General features: G+C 48.1%; 1 protein-coding gene across 1 annotated transcript in view; it reads left to right on the forward strand.

The window, feature by feature from the left end:
• The first annotated feature begins 1,867 nt into the window (after window positions 1-1,867).
• Window positions 1,868-26,667, forward strand: part of LOC8028903 — a 47,331-nt gene continuing 22,531 nt past the window's right edge. The window contains exons 1-8 of the mRNA XM_042291342.1: window positions 1,868-2,012; window positions 3,006-3,118; window positions 5,380-5,529; window positions 11,496-11,648; window positions 15,225-15,427; window positions 16,381-16,558; window positions 19,189-19,435; window positions 26,412-26,466. Coding sequence (XP_042147276.1) covers window positions 1,868-2,012; window positions 3,006-3,118; window positions 5,380-5,529; window positions 11,496-11,648; window positions 15,225-15,427; window positions 16,381-16,558; window positions 19,189-19,435; window positions 26,412-26,466 — 1,244 coding nt within the window. The remainder of the gene's footprint in view (window positions 2,013-3,005; window positions 3,119-5,379; window positions 5,530-11,495; window positions 11,649-15,224; window positions 15,428-16,380; window positions 16,559-19,188; window positions 19,436-26,411; window positions 26,467-26,667) is intronic.

Raw genomic sequence — 26,667 nt, forward strand, 5'->3', positions numbered from 1 at the left:
ATCTGGACAAACTATTAATGGTACCTACCTCAAAGCGTGCAACTGTAATAAGATTCCGGCGATCTCGATCCAACCTAGCATGGTTCCTGTCTGATCCATCTCCTGCATAAGTTTATCTCCGAAATCTGTGCGTTGCTCGCGGCCTGATTCATCACTGTCAAGAGGCGAGTATTTTAATTAGCGCGGCTCGCTAGTTAAAGACAATGTTAATTGGGAACGTGATGTGTCACGAGCAGGTGAGGCCAATCACCTGCGGTAGAGGGTGAAACCGGCTTATGATGGAAGATACCCGAAGACAACCACAAAAGGAAAAAAAAAGTGAAGCTAGAGCGGTTGATTGCATTTGCTTTCATGTGCGTTACTTTAGTAGTTTTGCCGACGCTGGCGCCTTGTTGAGGCTATTATGTGTCGACGGAAAGACTAAAAAAAAACAAAAAAAACAACAACAACAAGAAACAGCCTTTACAAAAAAAAAAAAAGAAAAAATACAACGCGTAATTTAACGACGCTTTGGGCATGACGGAGCTTTGTTCTCGAGGGCGTTAATCCTGAAACAATAGCGTCAACTTATCTTTTCTTTTTTTACTGGCTTTATTTGTTTCGAGAATTCGCAGGAGCAGTTGTTTCCTGAAATTCATACATTGAAACAAACTACAAACAAGCTGTTTCTCACGTAGCATATGCAAATCGCTTTTGCATATCGAATGACAGTATTCCCGAGTGCTTGCACAAATCTACGTCGCCCAAATGACCGAAAGGTCGTTGCATTAACTTTCTTCATCCACTGAACCGGTCCTTTTGCGAGCTAAGGAGGCACCATCCTTTGTGAACGAACCTCGCACAACTGTTCTCTCCAAAACTACAGGAAAGCGTGCGAAGTTTTATATCTTTAGAACATGCCCCTTACGTGTTTATACCATAGAAACTAGACAAGGACAAAAAAAAGAAAAAAGGTGATAAAGAAAATAAACTTTGTTTTTAACAACTCAATTCTGAGTCGTGTTATTTCGGGGAGCTCGGTCGTAGAAACTGTAAGAACACTGCTACCAAGATCAACGTTCTCCACGTCCGGGGCGCCTTGGCTGACGCCCTGACTGCGCAAGCACGCGCAACATGCGCGTGAAGGCCGCATTGGTACATCTGACGTTACACGTGTTTTCTGTCACGGCCAAAAAAAATTACAACTGCGCCAGAAGTCATCACTGGCATTACACTGCTTTCTGACACGAGAAGTGATGTAATTGCACCCCTCCCCCCCCCCCCTTTTTTTATTTTTTTTATTCGTAATTTTAGAGTTTTTGGTACGTTCACGTTCGACGAATTCACCAGCGACAATTAACAGACTTTCAAGCGTGTGGCGCGTGCTAGCGCTTGCGGTGTTCATGCGCGTTCTCCGCCCAAACACTCCAAAGTTCGAACCGCCAATTTCAGAGAAAAGGCGGATAGCAAGTACTACGGCCCAACCGGTGCCCCACGCGTATAAGCACGCGCAACGTACGCGTGAACGTCAGCTTTTGCTGTGTTGCCGCACGAGCAGAGACATGGCGTTAGCCTAATGTCCTGCTTCGTCCGGGCCAGTTCTGCGGTACTTATTCTTTTTAACAAAATTACCAGACAGACTGGGACTTAAAAAAGTCGTTTAGGTGTTGCCTTCAATTCAGTAGAAGGAAGACGACTTCACATTTCGTTGATAAATTTAACTTTAGAGTAGTGGACGGGCCGCAACGACGACAATGATTATGTTACTAGAAAGCCGCGAGGTCCCTCGGCAAGCACGTGCCTCGCCGAGATCGAAGAAGCGTTGCAGAACAGCATGGGCGCTCGCAGGGCGGCCAAGCGTCCCGGTCGTTCCTCGTCCGCCTCGCCGATGGCGTTGCCGCCGATGGAAGATGTTGCCATCAACCGGAATCCTCAGTGCCGCACCAGCAGTGGGACGCCTCAGCAGAAGGTCGCTTCTCAGCCACCCGAGACGCAGCGACACAAGGCTCAATCTTTGGCCGCCGCCACGAAGGGTAAGAACAAGTCCAAAAGGCGGCATCGTCACATGTACGCGACGATGATACCACGAGGCCGATAATATATGCCTCGGGCTTCAGGTAGCATTCCTGGCGGCGGTCATAGCCGAGTACGGGGTGGTCGGGGATCCCGCCGACTTTTTCGCAGAGTGTCCAACACAGAGCTTCAGATTACCGATCTTGGCGGACGGATAGTGAAAAGCTGTAAAGACCGCGTCCAAATATATGTCGTCCACTAAATACTATACCTATGGCTGAACAACGACCAGGCGCTGTATTCGAGCCTGCAGGAAAAACGAGTGGTTAATCCGGCCCTTTCAAATTAAACGCCCGAAAACCTATACAGCCCTTATTGTAAGATGCTCCGTGGCAGTTCCACGTCGCTGCTGCTGGGCCGGCTTGTTGTTCTTGTTCGCGGTTAAGGCCGGTTCAGACACTTGCGTTTGAGTGCGTTTGACTGCGTTGCGTCGAGAACCGAAAGCGAGTCACCGGCACATCTGTGCTTCGTATGAAGCGTGGAATCCAATACAAGGAATCATCTTGGCACGCGATATGAGCTGCAGGGATGTCTTGGTTTCTCGCTGCCGCAACGCAGTCAAACGCAGTCAAACGCAACTGTCTGAACCAGGCGTTAGATTAGAAGCTATGCTTTCAACGCGAGCTCGCTGGCTTCCGCGGTGCCTTGGTTGCGCGTGCCTGAGCGTTCACGCTTGTGTTAGCAAGGGCAGAAAGCTCGCGCTGAAGGCGGAGCTTCCAGTCTCAGGTTAAGGGTGAACGGAGTGTAGAAACAGCGTCTTGGCTCAGACTGGGTGAAAGGAAGCCCGCCAAGCGGGCGGGCGAGTGCTTGAGACTCGACTTGAGACGCCACTCCACTCGTGCGCTAGCTTTGGAAGTGCTTTCTTTCACTCTGTCTTAGCTGAGATGCTGCTTCTAGAAAGCCGGCTATGGTCCCGGTCACGGCGACTGACAGTGCCGTCCTCTGTGTCGCAGACTGGAAGTGGCTCGGAATGTTCACGCCGCCGGACAGGATACGAAACCGTATACCTGGCCTCCTGACGAGGGCTCTGCCCATCTACCTGATCCCATTTCTACTCGGAGGCAATGTAAGTACACTACAATGTTAAAGACAACATCACAAATATTTTGGGACTTTTTGCTTTTGATAAATTAACGCACTAAATATGCAACGTGCGGACATATATTTGTTTCTAAAAAAAAAAAAACTAATATTGCTGTTTTTACAAAACCCACGATGTCTGTAGCTCTCACGCCTTGGGCAGCGCCACTCACGAGAAAAATCGGATATTAGCGGCTCACGGCGTGCGAAGCACAAATGTCACTGTAACTGGAAGCTGTATCTCAACGATACGTAACCAAGCGTGCGGCGTGCGGACCTAAGGACCAACACATTTCTCACGCCTTGCAAAATTTGAACTCTTAACGTACAAACCTGAAATTTGGCACGGGAACGTAATAGACCCTTTTAGAATTTCAGTCTGGCCACTTCAGTAAGTACCATCATTTAAGTCCATATCCACTGTACATGCTTATGGCGGCCTTTTGGTGGCTGGTGAAGGAAGAATGTAAACAGACAGGCACCGATGCGGTGCCTGAACATTCCAGACTGTATTGCTCGATGTCACCGTGACAGTCTTAGAAGCTTCTATAAGCTACGCATTGGAGGGGAAAGGGGGGGGGGGGGGAGGGTCTTATAAATTCTTGGAAGGTTCGCTTCGCCACTCGCCAGAGAACTCATGACAATAGAATGTGGTGAAATGTATCAATAGGTTTACTCACCTAAGGGCTTCGTACAGATCTGTGGTACACACCATTGGGAGTGAAACAAATCGAGAAATATCTGCACAGCGAAGGAAACCGTAACTCTCGCAGGTCTGCCGTTCGCGGATAGGTACTCAATTTTATTAAAACATATAAAATAGCGCAAAAAAAGACAAGGACAACAAGTATGCAGGACAAGCGCTACCTTTCAACTAGTTTTATTCAGGAAAGGCAAAGCATATATACACACACAGGCGAGGCAGCAGCACATAAAAGTTGATCAATTTAGTGCCCGATCATTAAAAAACTGAAATTCATTTTCATGAAGCACAATAGAAGTGTCTCTGTCGAAGTACCGCCACTAGCATACAAAAATTTAGACTGATATTTGATCCACTAGATGGCACTGACTTTGTGACACAGTCTATTTCTCAACACGTTTTATGTCTATTTCTTAGAGCAGAACTTGGAGGTAGTAAAATGTTAAAATAAGGAAAAATCGGAGGCCGTGTATTTCTTATATCCTATACCAGACTGTTTGTCGCCTGCACACGTGTTTACGAGCTCGTTCCCAGGTGGCTTGCGGAACACAAAACCGCTAAAGACCAATATTAGAGGCTGGCGATGAGCAAGATAATCGCGAAAATGAATACTTTGAACGAAATATATGGACAATGACCACCTGGGAAAAATCTCAGAAACCAATGCGCAGACGACGAACATCCAGCAGAGGGCACAGGAAATGCACGGCCGCCGTTTTTGTTGTATTTTTTTTTTTATATTTTCCACTTCTGACTTTAGCAGACGAAAAGAAAAGCATAAAACATTTTTGAAAACCATGTTTCTTTGCATTAATCTGGTATGTTCGTTGGATAATTCGAATTTTGAAAGGCGTGCCAAATGAGCTGGCTTTTACGGCAGCATCCTGTATAAAACTCGACACATTCAAAAATGCCCGTTTTTAAGCCTTCGCGCAGAGCAACCTGAGGACCAATAATACTGTGATCTATGGAGAGAGCTCGGTGAATGAAGACTTCAAAGTATGTTCCCAACAAAGTACCTTGACACCTTCCTTTACGAGTAACGACAAACAGCCGGCACGAAGAAGCACGTATTGCGGGTGAAAAATGCCGTCTTTCAGTTTATCGTGCTGCTGCGTGCTGCCATTCGCTTTCTAAACCCTAGCTGCTCCATCGCACCGTTGGTGCTTCAAAGAATGTCGGTATTTGTGCAAAGTAAAGCCCTTAGATCCTTTCATTTTGAAGTATTTGCAACAAACGGGCATGACAAAGTGCATTCCGCAGGAACATAATAGCGTCACGTAGTTTATCCAGCTGGAGCGCGCCGCTTTTCATTTCCTAAAGCCTACACTACGTGACGCAGTCGGCACTTGAGAGAATGCCACTACTTTCGAAAAGTAAAGTCCGTTTATACCTGATCTTAAATACGATATAATCTAATACTGGAAGTAACAAGAGACTTTACATACATGACATGACACGACATGACACGACCTGCGTGCTATGTATGTATGTCTAGCGCACACGCGCTGAAGGCGTTGGTGACCTACTCTTGCCCACCTCAGGCCACCAGGAGCCTCTACTGCATCCTGGTGACAGTGGCGTCCATGGCGAGTGACGACATACCTGTGCCAGTGACGGCCTTTGTTCCCATCGTCCTCGTCCAGCTCACGGGCCTTATGGAACCGGAGAAGTTGGGCTCCGCCTTCATGAACGTGAGCCGTGCACCAAGCCCTCTCGATGCTCAGCGGTCGCCGTTCGGAACTCGCTTCGAACCAAGCAGACTCGGAGTTCAATTTAGTCCATTACGCCGTCTGCTTATTAACGCCTGTCCTTCTTTCAGTTCAAACTTCCTCACAAATTACAAGGTCTTTTTATTTTAATTGAATTCCCTGGTTTATGCACTATCTTTAATGCGGGCTAAAGTAGATATGGACGCAGAATAGTAGCAGCGAAGAACTGGTGTTTTTTTTTGTAGCTAAGTTCATGTACGAATGACGGTAGAAAACGTAATTCAGAAAATGGCGTCATTCATTGCTGCGGCTTGAGACGCTGCGTTCGCGTATACGTTTATTCAGCAGACGCTTCGTCGCCATACAGACAGACTTTATCGTCTAGAAGAAGATGGCGGTGTGGCACAATCAGGTGCGTTCTTGGGCTCTTTCGCCGCGCTTTTCAATGAGTAGAGCGTGAACAAAAAGAGCTCAAAGCAAGACCTTAACGCAGATTGCCAATTGTTTATAGCGCGTATTTTATAGCGCGTAAGATATTGGAGGGTCCTACACGAAAAACATGTTTCTTATAACTACCCTGAGGAAAATTCTTTTTTTTTTTTTTGAACATGAGGGTAAAGTATTAGACTGCCCACTGAATATACAGGGAATCCGCTGCAAAACATTGTCGAGAATGGCCATCACAGTAAAACTTGCCCCAACTTTCGCGTCAACGTTGCCCTCGTCGCCGCCCTCCCGCAGTTGGAAGTGCTGACTGCGTCGACGCTCTTCGTCATCGTGATTGCGGGCGACCAGACGCCCGTGTTCTCGCGGGTCGCGCTGCGCCTGCTGTGCACAGTGGGCTTCCAGGCTCCGCTGCTGTTCGCCTGCCTGATGGCGGCCACCTTGCTAAGCACTCTCCTGGTGCCCAGCGGCTTCGTGGTGGTCCTGAGCACCATCTTCGTCGAGCGCTTCATGAGCACCGTTGAGGAAGACCTCTGGGGGACCGACCTGCAGCGCTGGTCGAAGGCCTCCCGCGCGCGCTACAGCAGCGACATTACCGACCACTCCGGAGACACGAGCGCCAAGACAGGCTTCAGGCAAAAGGTACAGTCTCCGGCAATATGAAAGACCCACTGGGAGCGCGTGGCCGAGGCGGTGGCTGGCGGGGGCGCTGCGAGCGCTCCGGGCAATTCCATTCTGCTTCGAGGGGAGGACGCTCACTCGGGACTCAGCACAATCTGATAAGCGCGTTTCGCTTTAGCTGAGCCCGAGTGAGCGTTTTCCCCTCGAAGCAGAATGGAATTGCCCGGAGCGCTCGCAGCGCCCCCGCCAGCCACCGCCTCGGCCACGCGCTCCCAGTGGGTCTTTCATATTGCCGGAGACTGTACGTATGCACTCCTAGCGCGACACTGGTTGTGTCAACGAGCAATCACCATTCTGTCATAAGTTTCTTTTCTTTTTTTTTAATTGGATGATTTTAGTGCGGAGGAAAGTACTTATTTAGGGCAATAACCTAAGTAGCAGTGTTGGTGGTGACGTTTTACAACCAACAGCGTTACAATAACGTGTTAGATTTTTTTCTGTAATATAGTAACGTACTCGTTCCGTTTTCGAGACAGCAACGGATAACGTTCTTACGTTGCTTATTTTCAGTAACAGGTAAAGTAGTTAGGTTACTTGTTACATCTTTCCAAGACTTAGAAAAAGTACATTTCTATTATTTTTGTGCTTCTAGGTCTTCGGTGATGTGAATTATTGAGCTCATTCCAAGTACCTCCGAAATTTCGTCTCTTTTTTTTTCCCCCACACAAACACTCTCACATTAGAAAACCCATGCTTTCATTTTGCTCCACCGTCGAAAGACGCTGTCCCCATCAAAGCCAGTGAACGCAAATGGCAGTAACGCAAAAGCTGCGTGGGTTTCTTTTCAGCGGTAACAGTAACGCGTTCCTTTTTTTTAGGTGACGTAGGTTTGTAACGCGTTCCTTTTATTTGCCATTTATGAGTGACACTGCAGCACTATTTAGGGCAACAACCTAAGTGGTAAATTTTGGTGCCCTTCAATACACCATCAGAGTAATAACATGTAGTAAGGCGCCGATGTCTTGTTTGTGCTAACAATGTCGCGCAGTGAACATGACCAGATACACTTTGCGCGAATGAGCAATCTTTGGTTTCTCCTGTGTTCCCTTTAGAACTAAAGTTCTGTCGTGAAAATTGCTACTGTGTTATGTACTCACTCGGAACTACCTAAGCGCAGTGTCGTCGGCGCAGTGATCAGATGGCTGTGCCATTTGCACCAAACAGCGCCAAAGCGAGTACCCTACTATACATCCTGCTACGTTTTGCTAAAATGTGAGAAATTTGCGTCAACATTACGCCAATATTTATTTTCGCTTTGTCAAGACTGAAAATATAATAAATCAGGCCCCGCTACGTGGCCGAAATCTTTACGGTAGGCCTGTACGAATTTCCAGAACTTTCGATTATGTTCTCAAATAAAATCATACCTGATGTGATCACTGTAACAACCATTGACAGTACTTGGAAGTTTAGCACTATTTCTCATGTTCGTTATCTTTTCTGGCTGGTTGATTAGTTAGCTTCGTTGAGTGGGCTTGTCACCGCGCAGAGGTATGTACTGCAGGGAAACGACAACCGCCTAGTAGGCATTGCGAGTCTGTATATCTTGCTTCGCCGCAGCGCGCCCGAATGATAAGGGGAAAGTACTTCATCAGAGCGGGATGGTATACACACGGTTCCTGATTAAACTGTGGCTAGTATATACCGGGTGATTTTTTTTTTTTTTTATTCGAACAGATTTATTACAAGAAATATGTAAAAGATGCACTTCTGCGGTTTATGCAGGTAAATTATATCGCCCGGAGGACATTATGTGGGTGGCTAATCTTTGCGATAAGTCGGCTAATTAATTAAAGTGTGTTAATTAACTTTTCAATTAGTGAGAATAAACATATGGTTCCAATTAGAAACTTAGAGAGCGCCATTGAAAACCACTAAATTAACTCTTTTTAGAACGACTTGAAGCTCGTGGGAAACTCGGGGGCGTGCCAAAATTAACACTCGAGAAACAGGCGCAAAGCTGGCAGTTGCGGAACGCTATAATGATCTAATCATCCGCGTTCGGTCACTGCTGGCTTTCCGCCTGCTTCACGAGTTGTAACTTTGGCGCGCCGCCGAGTTTCCCGCGAGCTTCAACTCGTTCTAGAAAGAGTTGATTTAGTGGTTTTCGATAACGCTTTCTAAGTTTCAAAGTTGAACCATATGTTTATTTTCACAAATGAAAAAGTTAATTGACGAATTTTAATCAATTAGCCGAATTATCGCTAAGATTAGTCACACACATAATCTTCCCCTGGCCGTATAACTCACCTGCACAAACCGCAGATGGGAATCTTTTACGAATTTTCTGTAATAAATATGTTTTAATTAAAACAAAAAAATCACCCAGTATAACAGATTCCGTTAATCTGACGCTATCTTTATTTTTTCCCCATTTGGGTTTCATCAACGATGCTTGAGTATTGCGAGAAAACTTTTATGGGCTGTTCTTTATGTTTAGTTGTTTTAAGCTTCATTTAGTTCTTACTTCTGTCTAGGTTTCATCTATTTGATGGCGCAGTAAATACAGAAATTGAAAACTAAGTTAGCTGGAGCAGTAAATACAAGTTTGGGAAGGACCTTAACGAGTTCGGCGGAATTTTTGTTTTAAGAAAGCATAATTATCGTTCACATGCTGATTTTTGTTATCGTGAAGTTCTGCATATAAAATCTTATAGATCAGTGGTTCTCAAATGGGAGTCCGCGGACCCTTTGGGGTCCGCGATGGCACCCACGAACCCCTGTCTCATCAGTCAAGCACGGCAGTATGAATTGTCTTTTTTCACATTGAGAAGAAACTTTTCAATTTTCGGGTGAGTTCTTTCATGTGTATGTCATTGAGATAGGTCTACTTCACACTAGAAATTAGTTATATTCATTTATAAAATTATTATCATGATTAATCTATACCTTTCTACTCTCCTCACCCCACACGGGGTCCTCCACCATCTCCGCCAGTCTACAAGGGGTCCGCGAAACATCAATGGTTGAGAACCACTGTTATAGATGTTCATAATCGAATAACAAAAGCTTTTTTTTTAATGTAAATTTAAGAAATTCAATTTTATTATAACCTTTAGAACTCGAAAAAAAAATATAAGCTTGGGTATTCGAAAATATTATATTCCAAAACTATTTCAGTAAAATATTATGTTTGGTATACGTTCGGTTTCCACCTGAAAGAATTATGCACATCGGCTTGTACTTCTACAGCCTTTCATCAGTCAGCATCTAGTTTTTGTGCCTTGTGTTTCTACGCGGAATTAAACTCCTAGCTAGAGGATCGAAAGGTTGCACAGAAACAGCTAGGCAAAGCAGACACAAACGTATAAATCTTACCATACTAATCGCACTGGTACAAATAAAAATAAAATGTACGCATACGCTCCAATACTTAGTTTTGCTGCTCCAAAAATAGACTTTTTTCCGGCTCCAAAAAGTGCTTCAAAATGACTCAGACAAATCACGTCACAGTAGGCGTTACCGAAAAATAAAAGTACCCAATTACGAGGTGTGATCAAAGCGTTCCGGCGAAAGAAAAAGCAACACAGTGAAGCACGCGCAGCCTTCGAAGACAGGGACCTTCCTGAGTCAAGATATCAAAGGGCGTCGCTCTGTGAAAATTTGGAACTGCGCTACACGAGTTTGTTTGACCACATGCATGAGCATAATGACGATCTCTCCACAGATTGCAAACCAAAGCGAGAGCGAACATAAATTTTACGACAAACTCGGCAAATCTAAAACAGAGATCTCTGAAATGATTTAGAAGGCTTATGTCAAAAGAAGTTAGGTACCTCACTTCTTTTTGACATAAGCCTTCTAAATCATTTCAGAATCTTTCTAAATCTTTTTTGACATAAGCCTTCTGTTTTGAGTGGCACTCGCACCTTAAGAATGGCAAAACGTCACCGAAGTCAAGGAGCGGTCGGTTAAGGTCGCCCTACCGCTCTTCGTGTTCCAGCCATGCTCTGACGTTCCTGAAGCGTGAGTTCCGCTTAAAACATTTCGCAAAATTCACTGTTTTTTGACACAAGCCCGCTGAATCATTTCAAAGGTCTCTGTTTTATATCTGCCGAGTTTGACGCAGAATCGATGTTCGTTCTCGCTCTGGTTTTCAGTCTGTGGTCAAATTACCATTGTGCCCGTCCACGTGGCCACGAAAACTCGTGTAGCACAGCTCCAAAGGTTCACAGAGCGACGCCCTTTGGTATAACGAGACACAAAGGTCCCTTTATTCGACTGCTGCGCTGTGCATGCCCTCTCCTTTTACGCTACAAAATCAGTCTCGGAACTTTTTTATATCAGACCTCGTACACTACTCGCTACTTGCAAATAAAAGGAACGCGTTCTGCGTTACCTCAAAGTGAAAGGAACGCCTTACCGTTACCGATAAAAAGTAACGCATATAAATTTCGCGTTCATTTTTATTTGTTGATGAACGGCGACAGTGTTTTCTTACACTGGGACACAAAGCGTGGACGTTGGGGTTTATTCAGAGTGGCAGTGTTTGTGTGGGGAAAAAAGAGGCAAAATTATGAAGGATGTGGGATGAGTGCAAGAATTTTGCTTAGAGCCTCGAAACACGAAAAAAGAAAATTGACGTACATTTTGATCTTTTTTTTTAAGCTTTGAGAAGAAGTTGTAACGAGTGACTTAACAATACGTGACCCGTGATTCGAGATAAGTAACGTAAGTACGTTATCCGGTACTGTTCAGAGAATTTAACAAGTAAGTTACAACGGTACCAGAAAAGAAACGCATTACCGGTAACTTTGTTACGTTTAACTCATTCCCGTCAACACTGCAGTCTAAGCGTCAAGGGAGGTGTATTTTGCACGCAGAGGCTTCGGGTGAGTCTGGGTCCTGGCTTCGAGGTGGCCACGTTCAGCCCGGCGAGGGACGGTGACACGTTCGCTCAGCCAACCTGCGAGTCCAGGGAGTGGGGATCGCCCCCCTTCCTGGACATCGGGCCCCTCCTCGTCAAGCAGTACAAGGTTCATCAGCCAGCGCCGCTTCTTGGCATCGAGGACGATGTACAGTGGCCCAATTTTTTAATATTATCAAGCGAGCGTCGACCGCCGGGACGGCCAGCGCCGTGCCGCGGAGGCGTGCGGCGAAACGGGAGAGATTAAGTGCGTGCGCACAGAGCCCCTTCTGGTAGCAGCATCGTCTGCTAGGCTATTCCGTTGGTCGCACACAGGCCCTGCTCCGTCGCAAAGGAGGGCAGGGCGCTTGCAATGTCGAAGTGCGTCGCCGATACGCCCCTCCTCTTGGAATCCGTTCACAATCATATTGACGGTAGCCTGTATAACTCCGACTGTTGTTGCTATATCCATTTGCGTCATACCTTCCATCGACATTCTCACAACCCGTTCCCGTGTTTCTGTAGCCACTCGAGGAGGCAACAAAGTTGCGCGCGCCCGCTTGTCAAAAAAAAGTGTGACTATGGCCGGCTACATAGGCTAGATGACGACAGCAACAACGTAGTTGATAATACAAAACACCAGGCGGAAACCCTGTCTGTACTCCGTTTTACTTTGCTTTGTACCGCAGCCGACGCTACGAGCCATCCTGGCCAGTCCGTCGCTAAAAGTGTGTCACGTGGTCTCCCCGTTGGGTAAGACTGCATGTGAAAGCACGATGTCACGCGGCAGGGTGAAAGCCCTGGATTGGTTGTAATGCATTGTTACATTCAGTTTGTCGCGTCACGCGTCACCGCATTTTTCATTTTTGTTGTTGTTCACAAAAGTAAACGCACACATGAAATGAAAAAAAAAAGTAAATTAAACTCGAGATGACGCGCGGTTTATGCCACGCCTGAGCAGTATCGAAAAGAAAATAAAAGCAAGCGCTGTTCAGATCTTTGCTTAAAGGCGGTTAGCTATGCAGCAGATGATGAACAGGGGCTGTGTGCGGTCAACGGAATTGCCTAGCAGACGACGCCTGCAACGAAAGGAGCTTTGTGCGCACGCGCCTAATCTTTCCCGTTGCTCCGCCTTTCCCCGCGGCACAGCGCTGGCAGTCCCGGCGGTCGACGCTCGCTAGATATTATTAAACAATTGGCCCACTGTACGTCCAGCTGTAGCTTTGTTCGCATTCCTCCAAAACCCGAACCGAAAGCTCGTTCCTCGTTCTCTCTCAATCTGGGGGTGAGTTCCCGTTACCAGATCTTGTGCTTCGAAAGGAACGCGTTCTTGTTACATTTTTTTTAAGATTGGAACGCGCCGTTACATGTTGCACTGCATAATACATGAAAAAAAAAGACGCGAGCAAGTAAATATATTTGCATTGATCTAAGTTTCGAGTCGCCATAATCACATTTGTTCCAGTTCTTTGTTTTCGACTCTCTCTCTCTCGGACACTTAACCATCTCTTGAAGTAAAAGGCGCAAATAGTCCATGATAAAAAATCCTAAATGCCTACTAAATTTCGGGTAAAAGGACAAAAAAAAAAAAAAAACGCCGTTTTTTGGAAAACGTAAGGAGTTTCTGTTCCAGTTCCACCCATGCAAGATGGTGGCGTTCCTGTAGGGCCCCTAAAAGAGACTCGTTCGAGGAACGTCGCTCCTTGGAACACCGTTCTGTACAACACTCCGTTCAAGTAACCAGAGTCAGGGTCGCAGCGAGCGTAACCTGACCCTAGCAATAGAGATAGTTGTCGGTGTGAGGAGCGGAGACGGTGATCTGGTCTAGACCATGGCGCTCTTTTCCTACCCCAAACACTGGGGTGTCAGTTGAAAAAAATAAGGATGTCAGATCAATACTGATTAAGATGTTTTAGAAGTTCAAGTGGGTATACAAAATAAGAGAAGGCAGTATCGGGAAATAATAAACAAATTTAACCAGCAAACAACTGTTTCTCGTACTCTTGGAACGAGAAAGTAATTTATAGGACAACCGCGACAATTTGGACTGCCGCACCGCGATGTCTGAAAGACTGACTGTGACAATGTAGGATTGTCTTCCGCAGCCAAGACTATACTTGTGTTTGTGGTCAGTGTGTAAACATTTTCTTTTGGCTCGTTTTTTTTTGTTTTTTTAATTGGTATAAAGTTGTTTTTTTTATGCACCAAATTTGAATGCCAACAAAATGGCTAGACAACTGAACATCCGGACTACATGGTTAAAATAAACCAATTCTTGTTTAATTTCCCTCGATGACCAATTTGGCCGACATATGTACAATATTGATCCAGCGCCGATTACACGTAGAAATACGTGTATATTATTATGCAAGGATCGATTGACGTAAGATTTCAAAGCCAGCCTCCGGTCTTAAAGGGTGTGTAATATATGGTATCACGGCAATTATAATAAAAATATTAATATTAAAAACTTTTTTTTATTTCCCATGCATAAATGGAGGGAACAAGGGGGAAAAGCTGTAAGGCGAAAGCTCAAACACGTCTCCAGTAGTGTTAAGCTCCTCGCATACAATACGTTCATCAGGTCAAAACTCGAATTTGCATCAGTCATTTGGGATCCCCACAATAAAAAAGATATCCACCAGCTTGACCTTGTACAAAGAAAGGCAGTTAGGTTTATACTTAGCAAATACAATAAATTGGACTCGCCCACTGAACTTATGAGGGATAACCAAATACCACCTCTCGATACACGTCGGAAAATGAGTCGTATTTTATTTCTTTACAACATCCTGACATCCAAAGCAAGCTTAAATACACTCCCACATCTCAACCAATTAAGTTAAAGAAACACGACACACTAGGGATCACGCACTACAGCCCCTCTTCGTAAAAACAAATGCCTTTAAGCACAGTTTTTTTAATCGCACTATTTCGGACTAGAACTTGCTACCAGAAACCATTATTCAGTCAGCCAATTTCCTTCAGGTATTAGAACGGTACTTAATTCGATAATGCATTCCGCACCAGCGGTCTTGTCTTCTTTTGTATTATTGTTTTTGTTATTCTTTCATGTGCACCCATATGTTGTATTTTTTTGCCCCTCCTGCTTGGGCCAGACAACTGGCCTGCAGTATTGTAAAATAAATAAATAAATAATAAACACCTTGACGGAGCCCTATGCTCCTTTGCCGTCTCATACAGATGTCAAAAACAAAGCAGCAGCGTAAAGCAAAACAGCGAGAACACCAACATAACAAAGCTGGTTTTCTCAAACATAAACACGTGTCATTAATTGATTTGTTCATTTTCGTCCGTTCATAACGAAAGTGCTGCGATGTAATATAAACAATATCAATGTTGATATTATTTCTATTGCCTTGGTTCCTCGAAAAATAATATTTTTTTAATGATTTAATGCTCGCGTGCCATTGTCGACTCGCAAAATGGAGCGTATAGCTTCTCCGATATCGTAATCTGACTGAAATTCGCTCCTACGGCGACATCTCTATATGCTACCCGGAACACCACCGGTTGACGTTAAACAAAGCTCAATGAGACCTGGCATTTTCTGCGCCCATACTGATGATGCCTCCCGCATGGGGGACGAATCGTCCGACGAATTCGTGTTGTACCACAGATAGGTTTTGCCAACTCGGTGTGCCTATTTTAGTTGTGATTCTCCGCCCGTTTTGAAATATTTTAGGGACCCCATAGAGCAGTCAGGAAGGCTTCGTTCGACCCCGTCCCACTGAGGTCGGTGCCTCAACTACCCATCCGCCGCATCCAGTCCTTCTCGGGGCGGGGAAACGTCAAGCGATGCTCCATCCTCAAGGACACCAGGACGGGCGAAACGGGGGCGTCGCCAGACCTGTCTCCGACGAAACCCGACAGTTCCGGAGGAGACAAGTACGGTCCGAACCATCGATCCAGTTTGCACGGAAGCATATAAAGGCCCGTTCACACTCTTGCGACCGACTTCGACCGAGAGAGACCAGACCGGTTTTTAAGCCTTTTGCGACTTCTTAGGACCGGATGCGATGCAGCGGAGCTGGTCCTAGGAAGTCGCAAGAGGCTTAAGAAGCGGTCTGGTCTCTCTCGGTCTAACTCGGTCGCAGGAGTGTGAACGGGCCTTAAAGCTTTCCATCGCTTATTAGCTATCGCCCAAGCAAAAAATGCGGAGCCACTCTGCTGTAAACACATGCGCAATACTCCTTACAAGAAAGCTACAGAGAATGCTCAGAACGCCTTCCACAGTCCAGTAGGCAAAGATGGCGGCGGAAGGGCGAGCAACGAGCTGGAGCGCTTCCTCACTAGAGCGCTTGCCGTTTCCGCCGCGGGAGGGCGAGCAACAAGCTGGAGACGCGATATGACGCTTCAGTCGAACCCCGCACCAACTGTAGCCTACGTGACAACGGAAAATATATGTGAGACTGAAACATAATCCGTTTTCTTCACGCGTCGCGCCAATAATACGATCTTTTTTTTTTTTCTGTTTTTTTTTTTTTTTTGTTATATTTGGGAGAAGAATTGTTTCAGTTAGGACTTAAAACCAAATATTAAGGAGTTGTAAAAGATCACTGCAGCTTGTCGAGACCTTCATGGTCTCGTCAAACTGTCTTCACAACTTTTTTTTTTTTTTCATGGAGACAAAAGCATAGTGTGCTGGAAATTAACTGTTTTTCGAACATGATTGAATGCTGGTATCCGATGCGCTTCTAGTTGGGCACAGGCGCGCAAACGGCTGGTCTTCTGGCATGCGCGTCGCTGCGCACGTAGATCTCCGCTCAGAAAGGCGCAGAACCGCCATCTTCTGTGGAATTTGAATTGCGTTATTGCTGGACACTTGCCGTCCTGTTCAGATCGCGCAGCCCGGAGGTGCCTTTTGCTCGAAGGGCATGGATTCTCAAACCGACCGGCTCGGCACCGAGGTCGTCCCCGTCGTTCAAACCGAACACGGTGGGTTCCCCCGCCACCGCTCAGTCCGTGCCAACCTCTCCCTCCGGACCGACCAGCGAGAGAAAGATGTCGATTCTAAAGGCAAGTGTAGGACAGCTATTCCGATATGGTCGCATAAACACACGAAAGACCTGGGGACTGGTTTCTAATTATAGTCTCTCGTTCACTGAATCGGGACATGCTTCTTTAGTGTCATGTCGGTTGAATGTAATAAACGAATATAAGAAACGACCATCCTGCGAAGTTTTAAAGTTAATTCAAAGTGACAAATCGGCTTTGGAGAATGACGCCTGCTAAACGCGGCGAAACGCTCCTAAGCAGTCTTTGTCATGTCTCAGTGGCACGAGAATTTTGTTTAACGAATATAATTTTCTTCAAGAGCTTTTGGGAAATCTTTCAACATTTATTCATTTATGTACTCAATAGGGTTTGACGATACCAGTCGGTTTGCAATTGAATAAAAAAAAGGAAAAAAAAATGAAAGCCGTTTACAACTCCTTGTAACGCCGAATTAGAGCGCAGCTCTTGAGGAGGAGGGAAGGGTACTGGGGGGGTCACGTGACCCCCCTCTCACGTGACCTTGGGGAGGGGGGTCACGTCACATTGTGGGAGTCACGTGACCTTGGGGTGTCACGTGACGTCGGGGGGTCACGTGACCTGGGGGTCACGTGACGATGCCGATGACGTCATCAGTGACGTCACTGATGACGTCATCAGTGATGATGCCGATCCGGATGCCGGTGACGTCATCACAGATGACGTCATCAGTGGCGATGACGTCAACGGGGGTCACGTGACCTCGGGGGGTATCCCCAGGTCACGTGACTCCGGGGGGGTCACGTGACCTGGGTAACCATCGTGACCCTCGTGATGGTAACCTTAGTAACCCTTGTGAGGGCAACTCTCGTGACCCTCGTGAGGGTAACTCTCGTGACCCTCGAGAGGGTAACTCTCATAACCCTCGTGACCCTCGTGAGGGTAACTCTCATAATCCTCGTGACCCTCGTGAGGGTAACTCTCGTGACCCTCGTGAGGGTAACTCTCGTGACCCTCGTGAGGGTAACTCTCGTGACCCTCGTGAGGGTAACTCTCATAACCCTCGTGACCCTCGTGAGGGTAACTCTCATAACCCTCGTAACCCTCGTGGGGGTTACGAGGGTTAGTAACCCTCGTAGCCCTCGTGAGGGTAACCGTCGTGAGATTAACCCTCGTAACCCTCGTAACCCTCACGAGGGTTACGAGGGTTACTCGCGGTTACGGCGACGGCGACGCCGACGGCGACGCCGACGCCCCTCAAGCCGGGAACGGGCGCCTAAGAGCTGCGCTCTAAAAAAGATATGTCCATAAATGGAGGAGTTACGGACTTGTGACAAAAAGGTGAAACGCTCGGGTTCGCCAACGCTTGCAGGCGATGAGGAGTCAATTCCATTTCACACTTTACTCACACCGATTCCATCGATTTACTCTCCTATCGCAGCCTGAAATGGTTTTACATGAGACAAACGAAAATTCCCGGTTCCTACACGTGTCCTGCAAATATACTGCTGCGACAGCCGAGCCACTGAGTATATTGGACACTGCTGCACGCCGACAGCACAATGACACTGCTGCACACAGGCATTTTCCCATTAAATTTAGCGGAGAATTGTTTCCACTAAATTTTGCGGAAAAACTACATTCATGATGTGATGTCACAAACACTATAAAACACAATATCACGTGACGTCATACCACGTGATGTGACGTGTTCCCGTGACCTCACGTTACACCATGACGTCACGTGACACCTTAATATCACGCGACACTGACGTAACGTGCCACGACGACTCGGGGATCCCTCTGTGAAACCTCGGGCCGACAACAGCTGCCACCATAGCAAACGTGGTGAAAGGCCTGTGCAAATCGAAATCGGCTGTCGGATCGGACATCCGATTTCGGCAAAAAAAAAAACGTGAGGCGGGCACATCGAGAGCTGATTTTGGTTTGTACGTATCCCCAAGCCGGACCTCGCCTGAGCACGGCCGAACCAAGACCGGCCGAGCCCGTCAAAAATCGGAAGACGGTCTGGAGAGGAGGAAGCCTCCTCTCCGGACCGGTTTTCTTGCCGAAATCGGATGTCGGATCCGACACCATCTTCGGTTTGCACAGGTGTTAAAGGGGGGAGGGGGGGGGGGTTGCAACAATTTCCGGACTTCGGTCAAACATTTCAGTAAGTTGCCGCCTGACACATCTAAACTAAAGACCAAAAAACCGATTTCGCCTGCGTGTCCTAGTTGTGTAAAAAAAAAATAAGTATTCGCATTTCTGGCACCCCTCAACTCGCTCCCAGTCTTCAGGGTCACACTTGGTCCCCCTCCTGCTGACGTGATTCGGGGTGCCGTGTAGCTTCCCGTGTGCTCTCTCGGAGGACGCTTCCTCTCCCTCTCTCTGCTGACATTAGCGGACGTTATGCTGAGGCTTAGAGCCGAGCGAGGTCACGTAAGCTTTTCGCCGTAGTTCCTTCGGCTGCCACTCGCGGCTGCAGGTGGGGAAAAAAGCTCGAATTTTGCTTTGCGATTATGCAGCGGAATCGCGACATTTTTTAATGAAGGAGATGTTTTCTGTATTCTCTGGGACACGAAAAACAACGTAAAAATGACGAGATGCAAATTTTTTTAATATTTTAATCGTTGCACCGCCCCTTTAACATGGCGTGTACATTTCCCTCCCAGGAGCCCACCACTCGACGTCCATCCATCCTGAAGCCCCCGTCGGACTTCCGAGCCAAGCGGACTTCGTTGGCCAGATGCGACGACGATCCGGCGCCGTTGGACAAGAGGCTGGCCGAGCTCGGAGACATCGCGGGCACCAGGCGATTCAAGCCCCTGCAGATGGTCCAGGGCATGGCCAACAGGATGTTCGTCGAGAGTCCCAGGAACGCAGAGGGAGCACCCCATGTGATTCTCTCGAAGCAAGAAAGTGAGATACACAAATAGACCGGATGGATGGGTGGATACAGTTGAATGAACTCTTTTAATCAGGCGGCGGCTTGCGCCACCTAGCCAGAGCTTCTAAATCAAACAATTAAGTACTCTCTGATTAAATCCTGCTTTAATTGAGAAAGGCAAAGAATATTATATCGCCGCTAAGCACAAGCATTCGCGTACCATTTTCCACAACCGAAATCCGTGTGACGGCGATGTCTCTTCGCAACCCGGTGCGCGCACTTTCGCCCTACGGATTGAAAGGAAAATAATAACAAACTTTATTCTTCCCTTGACCTATGCCACCAGTCCTGTGTTCTGAGATGTCCGCTTTCCCACCGTCTATTTTCTCGTCGCTGTCCTTAAAGCGCAACGTAGAGCGGGTTGATAAAAAATGATTTCAAAAACACGAAATAATAAAACATGCAAGGACGAAGACAGAGAGTACAGTTCTTTCAGTTAGCAATTTCTCCGAGAGAACACCCTACGCACGAAGGTCTACAGCGGCTTTGATCAAAGTACCTAGATTTTCACCTTTATCTTCTCCCGTCCGGTCTATGCTGGGCTGTCCAGCAACGTCCTAAGAAACCTTTCCTCCATTTTTTTCAGTTCTCACTCTAAAATTGTCAAGCATGGAATAATTCGGTCTCTTTATTTCTTCCCGTACTAAACCCTGTGGCCAAGTAGTTGCGTTCAGCATATCAACGCAGCAAGAACACCTCCTCAAGGCTGGGTACCCGGACGATCTTTTAACTTGCATCCTCATTCGTCTAATATTAGATTCCGGAAGCTCTCGTTCCCCCAGAAAGAATACTTCACGTGTAGCCACCATCCCTTATGTCCATAACTCCGTTCACCGCTTGAGGGCCATCGGATCACGTTTGATTCAGTTATTTTCTCCAGCAAGATGCGCCTCAAACAACTTTGCGAAAGGTTCAACAACAATAGTGATCCGACAGGTTGTTCCATCAACATGTCCACCCATTGGTCCCCCGCAAGAGCAAGTGAAGTACTCCGTTCCCTTAACCTGAGGAGATAAGTACACTGGACAGACTGCAGATGCCTCAACACTCGCATCAGGGAGAACTCTCATGAAGTAACCTGTGAGGGATAGCGCGGCACCGAATGGGCCCGTCCTGCGGATGCGCGGGGGAACGAGAGTAATGAGGAAGAAGCGGCAGTGAAGAGCGAGCGTACGCAGGACTGGCCGCAGGTGACCAGAACGGTTTCGGAAGTGGCGTAGTGTGGATTGATACATAACAAGTGGGGGCTCGTCCGTTGCTTAAAATGAACCAACCGTCAGTGTTCGTGCCACCGGAGCTTCTTCAGACACTGCTGCAACAAACAGACGGGACACCGCTACAGCGGGAGAAGATCGCGGCCCGCGTTCGTGAGCTTTTGTTTGCTACTCCGATACGAGCCACGGAAGAGGGAGCGGTGCCCTTCGTCGCGGCGGCTGTCACTGAGGCCAGCACAACGGATGACCAAGACTCGACGTGCCCACGACTGGTCCCCGTTCAGCCACCGAAATTCATCGGTTTCAGAGATTTGCAGTCGCCAGATGACTTCCTGGATTACCTGGAGAACTTTTGCCTCGTTCACGGCGTGAAACTCGAGGACCGGCTCAGCCGGGTCGTACCTGCAGCCCTCCAGGGAAGCGCGAAACTGTGGTTTCGGTTCACAGAGGACTTCGCCGACTGGTCAACGTTTGCTACCGCTTTCCGAAAGGAGTTCGCACCCGTTGACACAAAGAAACGGCTAAAACAAGAACTGAGGCTCCGAACTCAACACCCGGAGGAGAACCTCAAACAGTTCATTTATGTTATAGCCTCATACTATGACAGGATCGGCGACGATGTGAATGAGGCTGAAAAAGTCGAGCGGGTGTTGGAGCAAATGCACCCTCAGTTCCAAGACTTCTGTGCAGGTAAGACCTTTGCGAGCCTGAAAGAGCTTGCGCAGGCAGCGGATGGGTTAATGGAAAGAGTATGGCGGCGGGTGCAGCATGTTCCCCCGCGACAGCCCACCAACCAAGTTGCGCGGGACCTGGCCTTCTACAGCAAGAGTGCAACGACTCATGCACCAGCTCAAAGTGCTGCGGTGCCACCACCAGTTGCTAGCCAGGCCTGGCCCCTGCATCCGGCATCCCTCCAGCCATCATACTATCGAGACCAGCTGAGTGCAGCCGGAGCAGTGAGAATGATCCACCAGACTGGCCTGCACAGCAGTCTTCACCAGTACCCAGCAACCAACCAGCCTCTACAGATCCAGTGCCATCGTTGTGGTGGCATCGGACATATGCAACGACAATGTCCCACAGCTAGACGCCAGGGCTCACCACGCTGTTTCAAGTGTGGCCAGCTTGGCCACATGCAAGCGAAGTGCCAGGGAAACTCTTGGCAGTAGAGGCCACTCCGGCGGGCCTCTACGACACCACAGTGCAGGTAGCTGCAACAGCCGGCGGCAAGGAGCCATTGTTAGAGCTTCGTATTGGGAAGTTCACATTCAAGGCGCTTTTGGACACGGGGTCGAGCGTCAGCTTAATGGGAGATGAAGCAATAGAGGCAGCCACAGCCACTGGTGTGGGCATCAAGGAGGAACGACGAGGCCTACGTCTTGCAGCGGGCTGGTCCCAGATTATGCATTCAACTAGGTGCGGAATACACTGGCCCGGAGGATCCAGGAAGCAGCGATTCCTCCATATGCCAGGCCTCTGTCGAGACATAGTACTTGGTAGGGATTTTCTGAATGCCACTAACATCTCGGTTCATGTGTCTCTGAACTCTTGGACTCTGGGCAATGAACCACAGGCCCTAATCCCCTCTGCCCGGGACGTTGGCTCGAGGGCGCCAGTTCATCCCCGGCTGGGTGAGGAGGTGTACAGTCTGCAGGAGTTGTTTGCAGAGCCTCATCAAGTCGCACACCAGGAACCCGACCAGAATCAAGACGCCCAGAAGCCCTCGGAGGAGGACGCGGTACAGCAACATGGCACTGAACATCCGGAAGTTTCGGCCCTACTACGAAGATTTGATAAGATTTTTGATGCTCGCCCTGGTCGTACCGGACTGATGGAGCACAGTATCAACACGGGGAGTTCCCTGCCAACGCGCTGTAGGCTTCGTCCGGTCAACTCCCACAAAAGGCAGATTATGGACGCCTGCCTGGAAGATTTGCTGCACCAGGACTTGATCCAACGAAGCTCCAGTCAGTGGTCCTGTGCCCCAGTCCTGGTAGCAAAGAAGCCTGGAGGGTACCGGCTAGCAGTGGACTACCGTCCACTAAATGCCAAAACCAAGGTTCCGGTGTACCTGATGCCCAGGACAGACTGGGTACTTGCACAGCTGGGCGGAGCCCAATGGTTCACGAGCTTTGATTTGTCGCAGGGCTTCCTTCAGATCCCTGTTCGCCCCGAGGATGTCCCCAAGACTGCTTTTATATGCCACCAAGGTACGTTTGAGTTTAAGAGGATGCCCTTTGGTGTGGCTGGTGAACCAGCTACATTCCAAAACCTCATGGACAAAGTACTGGCGGGGATAAAGCACAAGTTTTGTATGGCCTTTTTGGACGACGTGCTAGTATACTCAAGTTCGTTCGAAGAGCATCTGAGGCATATTGAAGAGGTCTTAAGCAGGATCGCCCATGCAGGATTGACCATCAACCCTAAGAAGACACAAACTTGCAGGCGATCACTAAAGTTCCTGGGGCACATCATCTCGTCGGGAGAGTGCCGACCTGATCCTGATAAGGTTGCGGCCGTCAGGGACTTTCCAACCCCACGAACAGTCAAGGATTTTCAGGCCTTCCTAGGATTGGCGGGGTACTACCGCACCTTCCTGCCGAAGTTCTCCGAGGTGGCTCAGCCACTGTCATTCCTCCTGCAGAAGAAGGTCTCGTGGTGTTGGAGGAACCCTCAAGAGGAGGCATTTCGTCAGCTCAAGTCTAAGCTGGCTGATGACGTGGTGGTTGCACTCCCAGATCTCAACCGGCCATTCGTGGTGGAAACGGATGCCAGTGGGAGGGGCATTGCGGCAGTTCTCTTGCAGGAGGCTAGAGGGAGGCTGAGGCCAGTGTCGTTCATCAGCAGAGCCCTGAAGGAAGCGGAGAGGCACTATACACGGTGCAGGAGTGGGAGTGTTTGGCGGTAGTGTGGGCCGTTGACAAGTTCCGCCCATATTTGGAGCACACCAAGTTTGAGATCCACACTGACCACGATTCTCTTAGGTGGATGTTCACCACGGACCAGACTTCAAGCAGGGTACGTCGATGGGTGCTGCGCCTGCAGGGATTTGATTGCCTCATCAGGCATCGACGGGGGAAAGCCAACATCCCAGCGGACGCGCTGAGCCGTTTCCCCGTCCTAGCTCCAGTAGGCTCGGAGACAAGAGAGACTGATAACGAATGGTTCCCCATTGACACCGTGGAAACAGAATGCCGGGTTCGATTCGAGGAGAACGCGATGGTCCAGGAAACCGACATCTCACCCCTCCTCAGTGCATCAGAGCTTGCTGACGAACAGCGAAAGGACCCTGGGATCATCAAGCTGATTAGCTATCTCAAGGACGGCACCCTACCGACTGACTCTGCAGAAGCATGCCAGATTCGGAACATGGCTGAGGACAGCGAACTGGACCATGATGGACTGCTGCTGAAGATTGTAGGCGAAAGAAGACTCCTTTGGATGCCCAAACAACTATGCCAAATAGTGCTCCAATTGTCCCATGATCACCCTCTAAGCGGCCACCTAGGTTATTTCAAGACACTGAGACGAGTGTCCGAAAGGTATTTTGGCTAGGCATGAGATCCGATGTGTCTCGGTATGTAAGGTCTTGCCATTCATGCCAGACACTGAAGCCTCGCCGCCAGAAGCCAGGCGGACTGATGGACAGCACTTGGGCAGAGGAACCCATGGCAGAGCTGAGTGTGGACCTCATCGGACCATTGCCCACCTCAAAGCGCCAACACAAACACCTGCTGGTGATCATCGACAAATTTACCAAGTTTGTGGAGCTATTCCCACTTCGAGCTCCGACCAGCAAGGCCATATTAGAAAGAATGCTGGAAGTGTTTTGTCGACATGGCTTCCCAAAGAGTATCTCTAGCGAGAATGGGCGTGTCTTTGTGTCAAACCTGTGGAAAGCGGTAATGAAACACCTTGGCATCAGAGACCACCACACGGTGCCATACCGCCCAGCAGGACAGCTGGTGGAGCGGCATAATGCTACAGTAAAGCAGTGCCTGATGGCATATTGCAGTGCCCACCGTGACTGGGATCAACATCTCCCAGAGGTCGCCTTTGCAATGCGAACCTGTGAGAGCGTCACCACAGGGTACTCACCTGCCCTTTTGTGTTATGGGCGCCAGCTCCGCTGCCCTTGGGAACAAAACCCCCGCCAACTCTCTTTACGAATCAGTGGCACGCCGGGCTTCATTGCAGATTTGACGTCTAGACTGCAGGACGCGTACGAGTTTGCTCTGGAGAACCAAAGAAAAGCGCGAGAGCAACAACGGCGTTACTACAATCGAACCCGACAGCAGTCAGAGTTCCGAATAGGTGACACAGTACTACGCGACCTGCACACCCTCAGTGATGCCAGCAAAGGAGTGGCAGCAAAACTGGCTCCAAGACGCTCGGGACCTTTCGTGGTGGTGGGGAAAGTGGGGGCCAATGACTATCGTCTGAGGGACCAAAGAACTGGAAGACTTGCGGGACTGGCACATGTGGACCAGCTGTTGAAGTTCTGCGAAGACCGACCGGACTTCGCTTTCTAAGGGGGGAGGATTGTGAGGGATAGCGCGGCACCGAACGGGCCCGTCCCGCGGATGCGCGGGGGAACGAGAGTAAAGAGGAAGAAGCGGCAGTGAAGAGCGAGCGTACGCAGGACTGGCCGCAGGTGACCAGAACGGTTTCGGAAGTGGCGTAGTGTGGATTGATACATAACAAACCCAAGAATCCAGTGACTCTTTTCATCCTATTGTGGAGCATAACCGCATTTGTTGAAACTGAGAGCTTCCATGCAAGCCGAGTTATCGGGAGACAAGGACAGACTAGGCAGAGAAATACCTGAGTCCCATCGGGTGGGCCGTGATGATTTGAACTTTGCCTCGCGTTCCAATAGGTCATTCATCACTGAAATATAATTTTTGAAGCAGGAGTAAAGGCCCGTTCACACTCTTGCAACCGAGTACGACTGAGAGAGACGAGACTTGTTAAAACCTCTTAAAATTTCTTAAAACGAGAGAACACACTGGCATGCTGGTGCCATCTATGCTGTGACTCTGGAACTGCATTTCACAAAAGCGAAGGTTTTGCGGGATTTCCGAGGTCAAATGTGCGTAATACCTATAAGAAAGGCTCCTTTGTGACGTTGACAAAAGTTTTTCGAGACAAGAAAGAAAGGATAATGCGCGAGAGAAATAGTAAATATGCTGGACCGTCAAGTTTACACTGCTACCCAATAGATGACGCCAGTGTGTACTCTCGTTGTAAGAGGTTTTAAGGTGCCCAGTTTTAAGAGGTCGCAAGAGTGTGAACTCCTTTTCTTTTTCTTTTCCTTTTTTTCTGTTTCCTCCTCCGTTATTCTTATTTTTTTAATTGATGTGAGATACTGGCAAGCTTTTTTTTTCACGCGATAAAGAAGAAACTTAATTACGAAGTCTAAACCAGGCGCAAAGCTTCAGGTGGGAGCGTGCAAAAAGAAAGAAAAAAAAGTAGAGATTGGCTAATTTACAGCGAACGTTCGAAGGCTCTGTGATACGATGGTGAACTTTGTCATCTATTCACAAGTACTTTTTGTGTGGTTCGGTCTAGCATTTCAGTTGCACACGCTTTAGTGCAACTGAGACACGAGGTAAAACGGCATATAAACAACGAGTTATATAATTCATTGAAGCTGAGGATAGAAGTTATAACCGATTTTATGAACGAAGGTATCTCTGGTCAACATTTTTCTTTCTCTCTTTTTTTGTTTCAGCCTTATCCTTTGAATCGCAGCAGATCTCATCGCCCGAGACGCTTAAACTTCAAACGTATGTATTAGCTTACAAAGGGATCGATCGAGAAAACGAAACCCGGCTTTTCGGCCCGCATCGTAGAAATCTGAAACCCATGGTGGAAAGCTTACACTCCGTGAGAATATGGCGACAGCGGCGGTGAGCATACAGCGTTATCTGGATCAAAAGATACAAAAACAATTTATCCATGAGCCGACATCTACGTAGCCCACCTCA

Source organism: Ixodes scapularis, unplaced genomic scaffold (assembly GCF_016920785.2).
Source record: "Ixodes scapularis isolate PalLabHiFi unplaced genomic scaffold, ASM1692078v2 PGA_scaffold2__306_contigs__length_199485367, whole genome shotgun sequence".
NCBI lineage: Eukaryota > Metazoa > Arthropoda > Arachnida > Ixodida > Ixodidae > Ixodes > Ixodes scapularis.